We start from the raw sequence: 15,156 nt of genomic DNA, 5'->3' as shown, positions 1-15,156 counted from the left end.
GTGGGCTGCTCACTAGGGAATGAACTTGTATTGAAGGGCTGTCAGTTTAAGGTGACTGCAGGCTGCTTGGACAAGTCAAATGAATATCTAAGCAGCAATACCATGGAGTAGCTTAGCTAAACTCTAAACAATACCCTTGAGAAAATAGAAGCTCTTAGAATTCTAAGAGAGTCTGTACCTTCCCATGACCACATCTACCAACATATATGAATCTATACTCTTTTTTCTTCTTCTTTTTTTTTTCTTTGGAAGAACTGTTCATACTCTCATCTGAGGCCAAACAAGCTTTCTATGTGTATGCTAAAGCTACAAGAACCCCGCAATTCTCCCTTTTCTGTCATGCATCATCATCTCTTACCGTCCTGAATTATTTCTGTGGATGTGTATACACATGCTATTTATCTTCCATCTTAAATCTCCTTTGATCTCACATTTCCTTTGATCTGTTTTGTTTCTATGTTCCTTTTTACTGCAAAATTCCTATGAAGAGTAGTTTTTACTATCTCCATTTTTTCCTTTTTGCCTTGAACTTACTCCAGTTAGGCTTTCATTCCTACCATTCTCCTAAAAAAGCTCTTGTCAAAGTCACCAGTTACCTCAATATTGCTAACTCCAGCAGTCACTTCTCAGTCTGTATCTTCTTAAATATGTTTGCGGCATTTGATACAATTGATTCCTTTCTTCTAGAAACACTTATTCACTTAGTTTCTCTCTTGATTCTCTTACATGATTGCTTATTCATGTTAGTATCATTTTCTTTTTTTTTTCTCATCTTACTAACTTATTAATGTTGGAGTGCCACAGGATTCAATTCTCAGACTTCTCTATCCAAAATCACTACCTGGGTGATTCCATCTACTGATGATCTTAAATGCATTTGGATGACTCTTAAAGTTTTACCTTTAGCCTTGACTGATTCTACCCTTGCGTATCTAGCTACATCTTGGATGTTGATGAGGCATCTCAAGCCTAACATGTCCAAATCCCAAATTTTAATGTCCCTCACTGTTATCCTCTGTCTCAGATAATGTCTACTCCATTCTTTCAGTTGCTCAGACAAATGCCTTGGAAACATTCTTGATTTCTCTCTTTCTTTTACATCTCAGATCTAATATATCAAGAAACCCTGTTAGCTCTACCTTTAAAATATCAAGAATTTTATCATTTCTCAATACTACTACACCTACTTATCTTGTCCAATTCATCTTTATTTCTCACTTGAAGTATTTCAGTTGCTTTCTAACTGGTCTCCATGCTTCCACCCTTGACCTTTAGAGTCTGTTCTCAACCCAAGAGCCAGTATGATACTCGTAAAATAATTTGTATTATGTTATTTCTCTGCTCAAACCTATTCTTTGTCTTCCCATTTTACTGAGATTTAGATCTGATGTTCACAAGGCTTAGAAGACCATATATTTATTTGTTCCCAGTGATCTCTCTGTCCTCAGCTACCATTCTTCCCTTGTCTATACAAGGGGAGATGCATTTATTTTTTTGCTGTTCTTTGAATATACCAGTTACATTCTTGCCTACTTGCTACTGGTCCCATGGCCTGGAAAACTCTTCTTTGAGAGCCCTATGACTCTCACTTCCTTCCTTTAAACCTCTGCTTAAACATCTGTTAATTATCCTGTGAAACATAGCAACAACTTTCCTTTTACTCCCCACTTCTCCAGGACTAGACATCCCTTTCTTCATTACCCTAGCGTATTTTTCCTATTATATTTATAACGAGTTGGCATGCTGTGTGTTCACATATTTTTCATCTGATTTCAGTATTCCTGAACTAGAATGCTTATTCCATGAAGGCAGCCTCTTGCTTTATTTTGTTCAGGGAAGTGCCTCATCCCTAAGCCCTCAGACAGTGCCTATCATATAATAAGTGCTCAATAAATATTTGTTGAGTGAATAATAAGTTAATGTAGATATGGATTTTTTTCTGTCTTTTTTTTGTATTTATTTTGGGGGATACCCTTTTGTTTAATAACAAAACATTCTCAGCAATTATGTTCTAAAAATAATGCTTTATAATTTATCCTACTATTTCTACTTTGGACTCTTTAGGCATATGTTGGAGTTTCCTAGTGAAATCTGCATGTCTTAAAATTGCTTTTATATTTTTAATCTCATCATTTTTCTATGCATTGTTTGGGATGAATCCCTTATTAATAGTCTCCATTTCACTTATTGCCTTTTTGTATCTCGTTGTGAGCTTTTCCCATTTAATTGCTTTTTTATTTATTTAGTGGTTATATTATTATTTTCAAGATTTTTAATAGATTTTTTAGATCCTCCTGTTGTTTTATTTATTGTTTTTGTTTTTAATTTTAGTTATTCTTTTAAGTCTTTAAAGATCCTTACTTATTTCAAAGTCTTTTTCATTGTGTTCTATTATTTTCATTTTGTTTAGAGATTGCCTTTTCAGATTACTGAGTTACTATGTGCATGTGTTGTGTGTGGGTGAGTGTAGAGTGTGTTTTCTTTATGTATTTTGTTACAGGGAAGAGGTGCAAGAAAGATCCACCTACTCTGACTCCATCTTTCAAATGTCCAATATTTTATTCTTAATATAATTCCCTATATAAAGTCTTTGTTAACAAGACATATTTATGTATTATTTTAAACTGATGATTCAGTGGCTGTTTCAGTGAAGATTAACTATGTGTTAAGTATTTTTATCATGTATCTAAATCTGGAAATTAAACTGTTATTTAATATGAAGTTGTTTTAGTTGTGAGCAGTTCTAAGTTGTTGTCACTTGCGGTATGGTTTCTGATTAATTTGGAAAGGGCTGTCAACCCCAAGTAACTTAATTTTTAATATTTTGAAGTGACACTCATGATCAGATATAAAAATTTAAAGGATTAGCTACCAATTATGACTAATAAACTCTCAATGTTTATATATATATATTTTTTATTTCTAGAGAAAAACAGAAATCTGAAGCTAAAGACAGAAAAGTTTTAGAAATTCTACAAGTCAAGGATGCTAAGATACAAGAATTGGAACAGGTTGGTGTTATGGTAGAAAATACTTGAAATCCTGTATTTGTTTCAGGTATTAGACCTTTACAATTATTTAAATTATTTTTTGCAATAATGTTTATTAAGAATATCAAGGTAATTTATGTCAGGGAATTAGTATTTTAAAAAACTACTATTGTCAGATTATTCTTTATTATATTTTGCTTGTAGCCTATTTTCTTAATAGGCTGTGTTATTTATACATTAAAACTCTTAAGATGGTGTTATAGTTTTATATTAGTGTCTAGCAGTTATTTATTGTTTAATTGAATTTTGCCTTTTATTTTAGCAGTTATTCACTTCTGAAACTTGTAAATTTTCAAATAGTTTTGTTTGTAGAAAAGATCAACAATAACTGGGGTGGTCCTATTTGATCTTTTGAAAGCTTGTATTTTGAATTAGCACAGTCCTATCTGTTATGTATAATCAGTAAATTATACCATTACATTTAATTTTATTTAATTATAAGTGTTTTGTTAAGATATAATTTTTACAATCAGTGTATTATTACTTACTGCAAAAATCCATGTGGTCAGTGCTTTCAGCAACCATTTTCAAGGTATAAACATCTTCAAAATAAAGGTGAAAGAAGTTGATTGCCTATATCATGAGAGAATATTTCAATTCATTTTGTACCAAATTGTTCACTATGGGCTAAATTACGTATAATTTTTTATGGGTTAAATGGAGGTTCTTTTTGGCAACTATTTTCCTCTGGCTTTGACTCTACTTTCTAGCCAATTAAAGGGTCATGAGAACTTTGATTTTAGGTTATTGTTACAAAGTTGTTTTACTAAATGACTAAAAGTGGAAGTTAACTTAGATAAAAGATTCAATTATTCTTCCATTCTCTACATCCATATAAACTCTGTTTGAAATGGAATATATATTCCTATTCGACATAAATTTGAAGTTTATACCTTCCTCAGTGTTGTGTTTTCTTTATTGTAAATGTCATAATTGATACTATAATAATGAAAGTTAGAAATAACATTTTAGTCAGTTGTGAAAAATCAGTTGTATTTCCCACTTGCATATCAAACCCTGTCAGAATGCATTCTGAGATATATATTGTCATGTGCGTAGAGTATTAACTAGGCTAGGTTAAGCTGTCTGACTGATACAGCTTGATGGCCTAGAAGTGGCAAACATCATCTGTATTCACATTTCTTTTTTCTTTTTTTTTAATTTTTAATTTTTTATCTTTATTGTTAAAAATATTACAGATGTCCCTTTTACTCCCATTGATCCCCTCCACCCTGCATCCACCCCACCCCTAGGCCTTCCCCATACCAATGTCTGTGTCCATGGGTTATGCTTATAAACATATAAGTTCTCTGATTAATCTCTCCCCACCCACTCCCCTACCCCCACCTTCCCTCTGATATCCCTCAGTCTGTTCCATGCTTCTATGTCTCTGGATCAGTTTTGTTCATCAGTTTTGTTTATTACATTCCACGTATGAGTGAGATCATGTGGTACTTGTCTTTCTCTGCCTGGTTTCTTTCACCTAGCATAATATGTTCTAGTTCCCTCCATGCTGTCCCAAAGGATAAGAGATCCTTCTTTTTTTACAGCTGCATAGTATTCCATGGTGTAAATGTGCCACAGCTTTCTTATCCACTCATCTACTGATGCACACTTGGGCTGTTTCCAGATCTTAGCTATTGTAAATTGTGCTGCTATGAACATAGACATTTCAAAGGAAAAGGGAGTCATTTAACTCCCCAAGATTCAGGGGGTTTAGGAAAATGTATTTCCAGGCTGAGCAATCATTTTCTCAGTTCCAACTCTATTCTACAGAGGATAATGGCTTTTGGCACTGCTTTTGATATCCTTTGGCATTAAGTTTGCAATGCTTTAGGGAATGCTCAGTTTACCAGATCTAGGTAGCTATTGTATACCATTTAAAAGCTTGTTGACATTCTTAAATGACAATTCACTTCTCCCTCTTCTTTGCTAAATTCTTTTTTCCTTCCTCTTTTTTGTTAAATATTATTTTATTATTTACCTTTTTGAGCAGAATCACTTATGTCAGGTATATAATATTAAATTCTCATCAGAGAAATTATTTGATTTTCAGGTGTCAACTTGTTTTTTAGGCCCCTAATTTCTTACCCTATATTATGTACATTTTGGTGCAATGATGGTTGTAACTTTCTACAAGGTATATTTTCAGTTCAGTTCAACAAAATACTGTATTAAATGTATGTACTACCCTGTGATGGTACCGTGGAAAATTCAGAAGTGCAATTCTTGGCTTTAATGGTTTTTAAATGTCTTTGAGGAGTGGGGTGGGGATAAAAGCAAGGACCAAGTAACTATATTCTCCTTCACTAGATTACAGATTCTGTGAGGGTGGGCACTCTTGTATACCCATTGACCCTTTTTTTCCAGGCACTAATATTTACCATATTGCCTGGCTCATAATAGATGTTCATTTGAATATTGTTGAATGTATGATATAAATGGAAAAAACCCCAATGTGTTGTAAGTGCCATGAAAGAATCACAAGCACAATATTATAAAGATTCAAAAGGAGGAGTGATTAAGTTCTGTGGGGAGATCTTGAAGTGCTAAAATGGATTTTAATAGGTTGAGATTGTAGGAGGATTTGCGTAGGGCGAACACTGGGCAAAATGCATGAAGGTAGGAGTATAAGGCATACTTGGGTAATATTGAAATTTATAGTTTGTTTCATACATAATATGTAAGAGTGTAGGCTGAAATAAGACTAATATTATGTTACACCTCTATTAAAGAAAGGCCTTGATTGCTTTAAAGAAAAATTTGAATTTTACTGGTAGGCCAAATAAATCTATCTAGGTTTTTCATTAGGAACTTAAGTTAATTGAGCTGCAATCTATGAAAACAGAACTGATAGTTATAGACAATTAGAAAAAGGGAAGCAGAAAGTGGGATGACTGGAACCTGAACTATTAGGTTTGCAAGAATGAAAGGTGTGTAAGTTAGAACCATAGGACTTGACAGTAATTTGAAAGTGACTATTAGGTTTTTAGCCTGGAGAAACCAGAGAACAGTGGTATTATTTTCAGAAAGAGAGTTATTATCAGGAGTTACAACTTACTGTGAGGATTAAGTTTTGATCTTCTTTTAGAATTTGTGTTTTAGTTATTGGTGGGATTGCCATTTAGAGATTTTTATCAAACTGCTGAAAGCCTGGATCTGACTCCTGGGAGGGAGTTTTCTCTTTAATGTGTAGATATTTAATGTTATAGTGAGATGGATGAGTTTAAACACTGGGAATTCTAAGGACAAGATATTTGCTGACATTATTAATGGATGAGAGGAAGAACAAATTTCAGTAAAAGAAATGAAATGACTTTAGGGAAGAAGAGAGAGAGAAGGATAATGCAGTATCTTATGAATTAAAAAAGGAATTCAAGAAGCAAAAGGTGATCAATGTTGTAACATGCTGCAGACTGGGGTCTGTGAAAAGGATTAGATTTAGCAATGAAGTATTGGGTGATTTTAGAAAGCAATACAAGGAGAATTGGTATATGACATTTTAAGAAATCACATAATTCTAACAAAGTAATGGAAAAGAATGAGGAATTGTGCAGTGAGGAAAAAGAAGATTTTTCACTTAAAAAAGTAGGCAAAATATTTGAAACTAATGGAGAAAGAAATTAAAGATACACAAGAGCACTTGATTGAGTTAGCAGAATTCCAGATGAAGGTGGAGACATGGGATTAAGAAGGTAACAAGATTCAGTACAGTTAGTTACCTCTTTAGTAATTCAGGTTATATCTGTTTTCTCTAAAGCCATTATCTTTCTTCCAGCTTTCTTTTTTATTAATTTGTTATATCTTTGTTCATCCTTTTACACTGCATCTTTAGATGACTCTCTGTATATAATATTTGGTTGGACTTTGTGTTTTGACTCAATCTATACAACTTTACCTTTTTAAAGGTAAGTTCATCTCATTTGCTTTTCTGGATACAACATACTTCTTTGGTCTTTGTTCTCTGGTTGACCTTATACTTTTGTTTTTAATGTGTCTTTTGTTTTTTAAATTCAGTACATGTCTTCTCTTTGTGTATGCTTGTGTGTGTATGTGCATGCATGTACTCTCATGTTAATAATTTGGAAGATTTAGAGTATATTATTGTTCTTGTGATTAAGTTTATTATTTTATATATTATATTGAACACTGTATTTCTTGATTCTAACATATTCTGAAAAGTCTAGAGAGTATCTCTCAACTGCACAGTAGAAAAATGAGAAAATACCATACTTTTACTTACTTAGCTTTTCTTTCTCCTGCATTTTAAAATGAACTTAGAGGACTTGCTTTCCTGTTCTTAGCATTATTTAGTCGTTTTTTTTTAATACTGTCAAGATTTATAATTCTTCTGTTCCATTTCTCCATTATTTTCTTGTATAAATCCTACAGTAGAATAGATTGACTTATATTTGTTTTTCTCTTGCTCTATAACAAATTATCACAAACTAGTGCCTTAAAACAACACATACATTTAATAAGTTGCTGTGGGTCAGGAATCTGGGTATAGCTTAGGTGGGTCCTCTGCTCAGGATCTCATAAGGTTTTTTAAATCATGGTTTTGATTGGATTGGGCTATGTTATCATCTAGAGGTTTGGTTTGGAAAGAATCTGCTTCCAGGCTTATTCAGGTTGGTGGCAGAATCCATGTACTTGAAATTTTAAGACCAAAGTCCTGAATGGGATGAAAATCTGTATGGGGCGGGGAGAGAAGGAGAGAGATTGATTGAGAGATTGAGAGAGATTGATTTTAAAGCAATGGCTCATGCAGTTATGGGCTCACAAGTCTGAATTCTGCATGACAGGCTGGCAGGCTGGAGACTCAGGGAAGGGTTGATGTTGGCACTGTGGAGGAAAAATTTTTAGGACCACATTACCTTTTATTAAATTTTTTTTTTTTTATATGTATCTTTATTGATTTCAGAGAGAGGGCAGCAGAGGGAGAGAGAGAGAGAAACACCAATGATGAGAGAAAGAGTCATTGGGGATGGAGCCCGCAACCTGGGCATGTGCCCTGACCAGGAGTCGAACCCCGATCGCCTGGATCCTAGGTCGATGCTCAACCACTGAGCCACGCCCTGCCGGGCACACATCCCCTTTTCTTAAGGCTTTCAACTGATTGGATGAGGCCCAGTCACATTATGGAGGGATTATCTGCTTTACTTAGAGTCCACTCATTTAAATGTTAATCACATCTAAAAAAATACCTTCACAGAAACACGTAGAATGGTGTTTGATCAAAAACTGAGTACCATGGCCTAGCCAAGTTGATGCATAAAATTAACTAAATGGGTAAAAAGTACCAAGCTGAATAGGCCTCAAGTATGAGGTTTTAACTTTATCAGGTTAGGTTGTATTTACTATTTGTTGTAATTATATGTCAGAGGCTAAACTCTGCCTTGGTGTCCTTTTATATTTGAATTTCTCTAGAGACTTCTTTTTTTTTTTAAATCCTCACTTGATATTTTTCTTCACTGAGTTTTGGAGAGTGGAAGGGCGGGGGGAGAGAGAGAGAGAAAGATCAATGTGAGAGAGACATATCAATCAGTTGCCTCCCTCATGTGCCCCGCCAGGGGAGGGGTCTTGCAACCCAGGTATATGCCCTTGAATGAGAATTGAACCCGTGACCCCTTAGCCCTTGGGCTGAGGCTCTAACTACTGAGCAAAACTGGCCAGGGCTAGAGACTTCTTAATTGTCATCTGAGACACACGCATATTTCTATTGTATAGAAGCCCTGTTGATGTTGTAGTGAAGTGCGAAGGGGTGGGGAAGTATTCTATAGTCTTAGAGGTTCCCCCAGGCTGTGACCTTCACAAGTGCTCCTCAGGTTGGTCCCTCTTAGGAGAGAGAGGAAAGCTAGAGGGTGTTGAAGCTGGGTATTTCTCTTCCTCCAGGTTGGTTAGTCTCTGGTAAAACCCCAGTAGGCTCTGGTAAAATAGTTTTTCTTGAGGCCAGGCCTTGTTACAAAGCAGTGAATGCTTTGGTCATAACTTAAAATGGCTACTTTCCCCCTCTCCCTGTAGGAAGTAGGAAGGGATTTCTCTCTAATCTTCATTGTGACAACCAGGCTCAAGTATATAAAACTCAAGAAAGAGTGGGAGCTCCCTTAGGACTGGGCCCTCGTGGACTTTTTAACTCTCAAAGATATGTACACTGATCATCCAACAATGCATTAATTATAGATTAGGTTTTTCCTACCCCTGCACTTGTTCCCATGAAGTTTTGTACTCCTGGATTTCTACTCTCGTAAATTGTGATTCTCTATATCTGTCTGTTTGACTCTCCAGTTTTGAGAACAGTAGTTTTCCCTACAACCTCAGTTATCTGATGGATCTAGGAAGAGTTGTTGATTTTCACTTTGTTCAGTTTTTTTCGTGTTGTGTTAACAGGAGAGATGACTTCCAAGTTCCTTATATGTTGGATTGGAAACCAGGAAGTCCCTTCATTGTGTATTGTTGTTTCATTGAGTAGTATTAACTAGCTCTTAATTTTCAAAACTTGTAGCCCATGGAATAGAGTAACAGTTAAGAATGACAACTCTTTTAGCTTATGTCTTAAATTACTAGAAAGTTGCACACACACACACACACACAATGTTTTTAGTTGGTTGCACAAATACTTTCATTGAAGTACAGTCTTATATGATAACATTTATTGATAGTAGTGTAAAAATTGTCATATACCTTCTTTTGGTAAGACTATGCTTTAGCTTTTTCACTGTTATAAAATAAGTTATAGAATAAGCCCCCCTTCTAATATTGCATTAGATAACATGACTCTGCTAATAACATAGTTATTGTTTTTAGTTAGATGATGATTGCTCTTTAACGTTATATTTCCCCGTTTCCTTACCTTGGAAGTTCAAAATAAGTTTTGGTTCTCAATTACAATTTGTTCTCTTACTCCTTCCTCTTTCTCCATTTACCATTGCTTTGGTTGTGGTTTCATTACTTATCTGTTTTTTTAAATTAAAACTTTCATGTACATTTGAAATTAGATCATATAAGTAATATATTCACTATGCTTAAGTATTGCCTGATAGAATTTTGGGTTTTATGCTGCTGCCCTGCCTTTTTTCCTGCTTCATACTCACTATCACTCTCTTTTACTCTATAGACTTCTCTTGACCATGATGTGAATTATTTATTTCATGGCTTATTCATAATAAATTATTTGTTCCAGACATACTTTCTCTTGTCACTCTTTTTACTTTATGGTTCCTTTGAGTTCTACTTGCTATTTTAATATTAAATCAAGACCATTAAGAATGTACTCTATCCAGAGAAGTTTATTGAAAAAGGTTCATAAAGCTAAATTAGAAAATGAACTGTAATTTTATATACCTGTGCTTTCATTATTTAAAGTAGATCATTGAGGGTATATTTTAATAGAAAATGTTTTGAATTATACAAAATTTTACAGATCTTTGAGGGCTTAATTTATCAATCCTCCTCTATTGGAAGTACATCTTTATCTAATTTATTACTTTAATGATTATGTAATATAATATCACATTTATCTAACTAATTACCAGAATATGATAGTTTTGGCTAACTAATTTCCTACTGTATTATGCTTTTTATTTAAAAATTAGTGTCACATGATTGAATTTATAATTCAGTGTCAATCTTATTCATAAACATTTACAAATTTGGTTTGGGAGACAGTATGAATACATAGAGGAAAAGTTAACAAGACTAGGTAGGATGTTATGTGTCACATGAATAATGTAGGCAATACAGAGATTTAGAAATGTCCAGAATTGCTGTGATAGTTGGGAAAGGCTCGTGGAAGAGGTAGAGATTGAATTTGAAGGAGGATAAGACTTAGGTGAGAATAGAAAAATGGACTATGAATTGTCGATAGGCCATATTTATGCATCTATTTTTATGCTGCTTGACTGATGCAGGCACATTTTGATATGCCCTAATAATTAAAATAGGAAATAGAGCTGAAAACCATGGTGAGGTGTCATTTATATTTACTGGATTTGTAAAAAATTAACAAGCCAGAGAGTCAAGTGTTGCTTCAGATATGGAGCTGTTGAGAACTCTTGAAGTGCATCTAGCCTAGGTCTTAGCACTTTCACCTCTGAGTATATATAATCTAGAGCAATGTTTTTCAAACTTTTATTAATATGCTACCCACACAGAAAGATATACATTTTACTTCATGAATCAGAATACACACATGAAATAAACATTTCATATAATATTAGTTATCCTTACTATGTCTAAAAAAGTAAAAATATAAATGAAGTACATATTAAATATGAATTTTATAATATTTACACAAAATAGAAATCCCAAATTAAATGCTGCAAAATTTTAGGAGATATTTAATATAGTGCGTCTGCTTCTTTCATAAGTATATTCTTTTGGGCATAGTTTTTTGCTAAGAATTTTTGCATATCACTTTGATATTTTCTGTTGTATTCTACTCCACTTTTAAAATGCTGATTGTGATGACTAAATTGATTTAATGACCCATTGCTAGATTATAGTTTGTAGTTTGAGGAATGCCACTTAGGATAAAATTCTTGCTCATTGTATCAGGAGACATGCTTAAGAGTGTTCACAGCAGCATTGCTTGCATACCCCCTTCTCCCAAATGGGAAGCAGCTGAAATATACACTGATAAGAGGTGGATAAATATATAATAGTGTATTTACATGATGGAATAATATTATACTCCAAGGTAATTGAACCACAGGTACATCTATCAATATGGATGAATTTGTGAATATTATGTATATTGAGCAAAAATAGCATGCCACAGAGTATGTGTAGTATAGTTTAATTTTAAAAAAGTTCAAAAATAAGCTAAACTGTATAATACATTAAATAGGGATATCTGTGTATGTGTGTGTATATATATATATGTATATATATATGTATATGTCTTCAACCCATAAGGAAAAGGAAGAGAAGAATGAGAACCAAAATTTCACAACAGTGCTTACCTCTGTTAGAGGATCAGGGGACATACATGAAACTTCAAAGATAATGGTTGTTTTTCATTTGGGTGGTTGTGGGTACAGGGCTGCTCTTTTTATTGTTTCTTAATACCTTACACACTTACCACAGATTATTTTTATATGTACAGTCATGCATTGTGTAATGACCTTTAGGTCAGTGGACGACCACATATACTACAGTGGTCCCATGTGAACATAAAGGAGGTGAAAAATTCCTATTGCCTAGAAATTTTGTTATAGGCATCATAATGTGATTGCACAGTGCATTACAAATGTTTCTGGTCATGCTTGTGGAAACAAACCTGCACTGCGCGAATCATATGAAGGTATAGCACATACAGTTCCAGTGGCAGGATATATCATATAAGTTCTATGCTATTCACACAAAAATGAAATCACCTAATGGTGCATTTTTTAGAGCATATTCCCATTATTAAGTGGTCCATGACTGTATTTAGTGTTTAAAATACTTTTAAGTAGAAGTAAAATAAAATCAATTAACTATAGTTTTAAGAAATTAGAATATAGGAGATACTCTCATTTTATTCCTTAAACTCAACACATTTTTTATCCTATCCCTGAATCTTACTTTAAGTTCATCCTCAAGTCCTTTGGAGAATGTTTATTAACAGTAAATACTGAAGTACAAAATAAATTGAGATTTAGGGATCAAATGAACATCAGTGATAGATCAGAGATGGAATAAAGTTCAGTGGTTTCTACTGAGTATATTACTTAATAAGAAAATAGTGTGTTGATATGTTGATGTGTCTGCTTCTTGGTTGACAGGCAGATGGGGCTTGAGGGAAAGATGTTGTTAAGAATGAGTTGGAGGCTTTAAAAACCTGTGCATAGCCACATAATATGTCTTAATAACTATTAGTTGAAAAAATGGATAGATTGACAAAAGTTTAAGGAAGAGATAGTATCAGAATATGGATTTCAGTTTTATCATGTTGGTTTGAGGAGACAGCAGATAATCCAAGTGGAGGTATTGTATAGAAAATTGGAAATGTGCGATTGGTGATTGGGAGAGAGTCAGGGCTGGATTATGGATTATGTAGTCTTTCAGACATAGATGAGACCATAAGCTAAGAGAGTGGGTACATTTCCAGAGAGGAAAACTATAAGGAGAGAAGTGGGAAACTAAGAATTGGGTCATGGATACATCTTTCAATTAGATATCATTTAGGTATCTCTGGCAGGTAAGAAGAACATTAAGCTAAAAATTGTGATATTTTAAATATTCTGAATATTCTTTTTGTGGAGCAAGGTATTTTTGGTACCAAAACAGACTTGCCATTTTTTACTCTTTAAAATTATTTACACCTTCAAAAAACTGTAATTGTTTCTCTGAAAAATATTGTCTTTCAAATGATACTCAAAAGTATAATACTTATTTTAGCTAATATGCATTTTCCTTAATTAGAATGCTTTGTAAATTTTTGTTTTTCTCTTATTACACACCTAAATCCCAAACATTTGCTTTCTGAATGTGGCTTAATATTTAGTATCTAGTTTTTACGTGTTCTTCATCTTAAACTAATAATTAGGCACCATACTTGCACAGTTCACTTAAAAAGCTATGGGCATATCACAGGAAAGAAATGAGCATTGTTATGAAAGCTAGTTAATCCTTACATTTTAATCAAGATCTAAATATTTTTAAATAAAATTAATTTTTCTTAGAAATACTAGCTTACTAATAACTAATTTTTTTTTTTCACAGAGAGAATTGGGACTAAAACGGGACATAAATGACCTTGTAAAGCGGAAGATTGCAGTAGATGAAGAAAATGCTTTCTTAAGGAAAGAATTCAGTGACTTGCAGAAGAAATTTAAAGATAAAAGGCAAGAAGTTAAGGTGTGTTGAGTTGTACATAGTTTTACAGTACTATTGCTTTGAAGTCCTACTTTAAGCTTTATCAGCTTTTGTGGCACATAAAGTGACAAGCTTGGAGGAAAAATTGCCTTAGGCCCTGCTGTACCACAGCTTTCTCACATGCAAAAACTCTGAGAAAGATGCTTTAAAGCTAAGATTCCAAGCTTTATAACTTTCAGATAAATAGTTAATGATGGAAATGGAGCTAGGAAAGTAGGAGTGTGAATATGTGGCTTCTTGTAATTAGATTCTGATGGGACTGGCATTATTAATTGATAAAACTCAGGTCTGGGAGGATATGTCTGTGTGGGTCTCAAAAATAGCTGGGGACAGCATCAAAGGCAGCTTGATCAATTAATGGGCTCTTTGCAAATGTGTACTCATCAAAGCTGTCATCCAGTGAAAAAATATGATCCATCCACCTGCATGAAAAGAGACCAATAAAAGTATACAGGTGACCTTGGCCATCAAATATAGAGGAAGCTGCTGTGAGGGTAAAACTGCACAGTTTATATTTGCTGGTTAGTTCTCACCATTTTTTGTTTGTTTGTTTATCGGCCTTATGGTACTGTTCTTCAGGACACTAAAGAGTGTGTACAGAATAAGGAAGAGCAAAACAGACTGGTTATAAAAAATCTGGAAGAGGAAAATGAGAAATTAAATATGCGCTGTGCTGACTTGCTGAATGACCTGGAGAAACTGAGGAAGCAGGAAGCACATTGGAAAAAAGAAAAATATAGCATTGATGCAAAAATAAAGGTATGCAGTGAGAATGGAATTCATGCTGTTATTTTGGATCTAACTTCTTACAGGAAGTTTATTATATGTTATTTTCTTAAATAACAAGTTATATATTCAAATCCACCAGTGGGGACTAGCATTAATTTATATTCCTTCACTTAAGACCCACAGCTTTTTAAAAATTGATGTTGCAAAGCAGGAAACAGACTTCAAATATTTATCTAAAATGTAATCATTAAAAAATAAAGGATATTGCATTTTGAAATAAAACATGTTTTTTAAAAAATTAGAATCATGAATTTTTACTTTTTACAGTTGGGGCTTAAATTTATAGATAGGGGCTAGAATTCATTGTAATATAGTTTTAAGACTAATTTCAAGGCCTTTAAAAAATAAAATGGTAAAAAAAGCACAAAATTGATTAATTCTAGAATGCAGGAATGTTACTGATTCATTTTGTCTTGAGCTTCTTTTCAATAGTTTTCCCCAACTGTCACAGTTCTAA

General features: G+C 33.6%; 1 protein-coding gene across 3 annotated transcripts in view; it reads left to right on the top strand.

Moving 5' to 3' along the window:
* The window catches only part of CNTLN (centlein), a 188,552-nt gene that overhangs the window by 28,806 nt on the left and 144,590 nt on the right, over positions 1-15,156 (top strand). For all 3 annotated transcript variants that reach the window (XM_087822644.1, XM_087822643.1, XM_016214503.2), the window contains exons 3-5: positions 2,927-3,011; positions 13,758-13,892; positions 14,490-14,669. In XM_087822644.1, coding sequence (XP_087678770.1) covers positions 2,927-3,011; positions 13,758-13,892; positions 14,490-14,669 — 400 coding nt within the window. The remainder of the gene's footprint in view (positions 1-2,926; positions 3,012-13,757; positions 13,893-14,489; positions 14,670-15,156) is intronic.

The sequence above is a fragment of the Miniopterus natalensis genome, chromosome 12 (assembly GCF_054644295.1).
Source record: "Miniopterus natalensis isolate mMinNat1 chromosome 12, mMinNat1.hap1, whole genome shotgun sequence".
Lineage (NCBI taxonomy): Eukaryota > Metazoa > Chordata > Mammalia > Chiroptera > Miniopteridae > Miniopterus > Miniopterus natalensis.
Note: the sequence above shows the minus strand (reverse complement) of the source record. Positions and strands in the feature narration are given on the sequence as shown.